Raw genomic sequence first — 4,729 nt, 5'->3', positions numbered from 1 at the left:
CTACTTCCGTAGTGATACTGCCTCGGAAACCCAAGAGGTGTCGCTATGAGTCGGGGCCGACTCAACGGCACATAACAACAACAACAACAATAGTTCAAATGAAGGAAATAGATCCATACAGATCATCAAGAACAGAGAGAACTCAGAAATACTGGGTAAAAAACTCAAATTGCAGAATAGGTATATTTTTATCTAAAATGTATATGTATATGAACTGTTCATTGATCTGTATGATAGTAAAACATAAAAGACAGCAAGTATACACAAATTTTATGATACTGATTGCATTTGGGGAGAATTTGGTAATGGGATTATGGAGGGGAGCAAAGTGTCTTTAATCATATCTGTAATGTTTTATTTCTTTAACTTTATTAAAATATAGAAACAAAACTGATAAAATATACTTTCCTATTTTTAAATTTTTCATTTTTTTCCTATTTTTCATTTTTCAAAATTTAAAATGGTGAGCCAGTTGTTCAGTATCAGCTGCAATGATATTTTTCTGGAATTCTGATATTTTGATGTTCTATGCTACTTAAAAAAATTGATGTCCTATGTTATAAAGAACCAAGGAGCTCTGGTGGTATAGCGGGTAAGGCATTAGGCTGCTAACCAAAAGGTCAGTGGTTTGAACCCACCAGCTGCTCCACACAAGAAAGATAACGCAGCCTGCTTCCGTAAAGATTTACAGCCTTGGAAACCCAACGGGTGCCGCTGTGAGTCGGAATCAACCTTATGGCAGTGAGTTTGAGTTTATGCTACTTTTTAGTACCAAAATACCAATGTAAAACTGATATTTCTTTTAAAAAAAAAATCTGAAATGTGATTCATTTACATTTATAGGCGGAGCCATGATATTATGTACTGCAATAAGCTTTTTACTTCCACTTATTTAGAAGGTACAGCAGTGCTGAGGCTAGCAGAGATAACATTGTCCGTGGTGTAAAAAGTATGGATTTTATTTTAGTTACGATGAAAAGCCATTGGAGTGTGTTAAGCAGGAGAGTGATGAATTCGAATTTGTTCTTTATAAAAAGATCACTTTGGCTGCTGAGTAGAAAACTGACTCTTGGGGAAGGATAGCCAGAATAGAATAAAGGGAATTATTTGAGACACCATCACAATACTTCAGTCAGAGATGGTCAGGAGTCATTAGAGTGTGGTACTAACAGTTGAGATGGTGAGAACTGCAAGCATTTGGGGTATATTCTAGAAGTATATGCTGATAGTTTGGGGGTAAGTGTATCAAGGAACAAATACTTATTTGATAAATCCAGTAAATGATTGATATCATTTACTGAAATACAGTCATGCCCAGATATAAGTTCAGATATCCTTGTTCTCTAAGACCAGGGTGTGAAGGCCTGTACACACATTCTACGCACTAGAAAGTCAGCTGCCTTGCCCTTAATTTCTTTTCAATTACTGAGCAACTAACTGCTGAGTTAGTTCAGTTACATACTGGGTCTCTTTCTCTCTGTGTTCTCCCTGCACTATACTGTGTTAACCCAGAAAGCTCGCTCACTTGCTCGCTCTCTTTTTGCTTTACACAAAATGAAAGATCTCAGCCTGGGTTGAAGAATGAAGGTGAAGAATCTCACCTGTGATTTTTAGATTGTGTCATTCTCAACTTTATATCGTCCAGAATTCCTTTAAGTCTTGTCCACTGCTGATAACTTACCCTGTTCTCCATGCCACTCTGGACTTAGTCTCATTATTATATATCTGCGGCTGTTTTAGGAGCACTGGTTGCATAGTGGTTAAGGCATATGGTTGCTAACCAAAAGGTTGATGGTTCAAACCCACCATCCACTCTGAGGGAGAGAGATGAGACATTCTGCTTCTGTAAAGGTTTACAGCCTTAAAATCCTACAGGGCAGTTCTACTCTATCGTGTAGGGTAGATATGAGTTGGAATCAACTCAATGGCAGGAGGACTGCTGTTTTGAGTCCATGGGTTGTACTGATGGCTACTTGCTCAACTACTAGGGTGGCAGTCTGAACCTACCCAGGGGAGCCTCAGAAGACAGGCCTGGCAATCTGCTTTGGCAAAGTCACAGCCTTGAAAACCCTGTGGAGCAGTTCCACTCTGCACACATGGGTTTGCCATGACTCAGAATCTACTCAATGGCAACTAGCAACAGCAAAACTGCGGCTTCAGCGGGATTGGGGAAGGAAACAGAGATTGGCTCCTGCAGCACAAGCTGTTCTCTAAATTATCAAAATGCTTGTCCTATGATCAAGTGATTCCATTTCCAGGATGAAGCTTGTGGCAAATTATAGTTTACAAAGATGACCACAACTGTATCTCCCATCCCATATGCCCTTTCCAGTCCCCCCATCAAGGGGAAGTAGACTTCATTCCTTCTCTTCTGGAAGATAAGAAATGACCTATGTTTAGCTGGTGAAGAGTGATGTAATACACCTATTTGAATCATGTAATGTTACTTTAAAATCCATAGGGTAAGTGGTAATGTTCCACCTTCATGAGTGCTGCCACAATTTAAACACCTAACTTTGATTTCCACAGAACCTATTCTTCAGTGGAAACTTGGGGTTAAAATGAAAAAATCAGACATTAATAGATTATATCCACATGTGATAGATCTCAAGGTGACAAAATGCCCCTGTGCTAATGATGTAGCATTACTTGGCTTCATTTTGAATACAACATATTATGGTAAGTTTATGGCTTTATTTAATGGTAAAGGCAACACTTTATGTTCTATAACAGTGATGTTTAATGGCTTGTTGTTGTTAAGTGCCATCAAGTTGGCTCCGACTCACAGTGACCCTATGTACAACAGAACGAAACACTGCCCTATCCTGTACGAACTTCACAATCCTTGCTATACCTGAGCCCATTGTTGCAGCCACTGTGTCAATCCATCTTGGTGAGGGCCTTCCCCTTTTTCTCTGACCCTCCACTTTACCAAGCATGATATCCTTATGCAGGGAATGGTCCCTTCAGACAGCATGACCAAAGTAGGTGAGATGAAGTCTGGCCTTTCTCGTTTCCAAGGAGCCTTCCATCGGCACTTCTTTCTGGACAGATTTGTTAGTTCTTCTGGCAGTCCATGGTCCTTTGGTATTCTTTACCAACACCACAATTCAAATTCATCAATTCTTCTTCCATCTTTCTTATTCATTGTCCAGCTTTCACATGCATTGTTGTTGTTGTTGTTATTTGCCGTCGAGTCGGCCCCGACTCATAGCGACCCCTCCTTGGGTTTCCAAGGCAGTATCACTATGGAAGTAGGATTGCCCAACCTTCCTTCCGAGGAGTGGCTGGTGGGTTCACATGCATATGAGGCTATTAAAAATATCATGGGTTGGGGCAGGCACACCTGTCTTCAAAATGACATCTTTGCTCTTTAAAACTTTAAAAAGGTCTTTGACAATACATTTGCCCAGTGCAATACGGTCATCCAATTTCTAGACCGCTGCTACTATTGATTGTGGATCCAAGTAAAATGAAAGCCCTGACACCTTCAATCTTTTTTCCATTTATTATGATGTTGCTTATTGGTACAGTGATGAGGATTTTTATTTTCTTTATGTTGAGGTATAATCTATACTGAAGGCTGTAGTCTTTGGTGTTCATCAGTAAGTGCTTCAAGTCATTTTCACGTTCAGCAAGCAAGGTTGTGTCATCTGCCTTGGTAAAAGAAATGACACCACCGACCTCACGATAGAATTTTGCAAGACCAACAACTTATTCACTGCAAATACCTTAGACACAAAACAAGACAGAAAAACTATATAAATTTACTAGTTTGTGAGGCTAACTCAAAAATCAGACTCATAAAAATATCACACAGTACAAACACAAAGGGTATTTTTTTTAACTTAATTTCTTTTGCTGGCTAGGGACCTAGTCTTTCTCTTTCTCTTTCTTTCTCTCTCTCTCTCTCTCTCTCTCTCCTTTTTTTTTTTCTTTTATTGTGATGAAAACATACACAACAAGACATTTGCCAACATAATGACTTCCATGATTATAGCCCAGGGACATTGATGACATTTTTCATGTTGTGCCACCATTATTGCTATCCTTTTCCAAAATATTCCACCATCATTAGCATAAACTCAATGCCCCCTGTGGTAGTTCAGTTTGTGTGTCAACTTGGCTGGGCCTGGTTGAATGGCTGGGCAGCTGAATGTAGTATTCCCCATGATGGGACTGGTAATCAACTCCATGGTGGAATCTACTGTGAGCAACTGTGTAGCTGCCTTAGGGAACGTGGTCTGCTTCCTGTATATAAGCAGAAGCCTTGGGAATGGTCTCTAGCTTTTGGCACACTTGGACCCTGCATGTAGCCATGTCGTTGTTCATCAGCCTGCCATGCTCTGCCAACCTTGGGACTTACAATGAACTTAAGTTAATGGCCTGCTGTGTGGTTTGGTAACATTGGGACTGTGCCTTTTTACTTGTCAACCTTGGGCTTCTCAGCCTCAGCAGCCAGCAGCTGCTTTCACCCAGCCCCTAGAGCCTGGCACTTTGAACTAGAACTTAAAGCCTCCAAATTGTGAGAAAATAAACTACTGTTTGTTAAAGCCATCCCATTTGTGGTATATTCTTGTCAGAGCAACACTAGGTAACCAGAATATCCCCCAAACAAAAGCTTCCCCTCTCCCCTCCCTCCTATACCTCCTATACCATTAATCATCTTTGGTATGTGTGTGTGTGTGTGTGTGTGTGTATGTATATGTGTGTATATATATATATATAT

The 4,729-nt window shown here is 40.2% G+C and overlaps 1 protein-coding gene across 1 annotated transcript in view; it reads left to right on the top strand.

Moving 5' to 3' along the window:
* The window catches only part of CATSPERB (cation channel sperm associated auxiliary subunit beta), a 171,534-nt gene that overhangs the window by 35,437 nt on the left and 131,368 nt on the right, over window positions 1-4,729 (top strand). Inside the window, exon 6 of the mRNA XM_007944535.1 lies at window positions 2,530-2,679. Within this exon, the coding sequence (XP_007942726.1) occupies window positions 2,530-2,679 (150 nt within the window). The remainder of the gene's footprint in view (window positions 1-2,529; window positions 2,680-4,729) is intronic.

This window comes from Orycteropus afer, unplaced genomic scaffold (assembly GCF_000298275.1).
Source record: "Orycteropus afer afer isolate SDZICR_OR568_19922 unplaced genomic scaffold, OryAfe1.0 scaffold00127, whole genome shotgun sequence".
NCBI lineage: Eukaryota > Metazoa > Chordata > Mammalia > Tubulidentata > Orycteropodidae > Orycteropus > Orycteropus afer.
The sequence above is the reverse complement of the archived record's forward strand: the minus strand, read 5'-3'. Positions and strand labels throughout refer to the sequence as shown.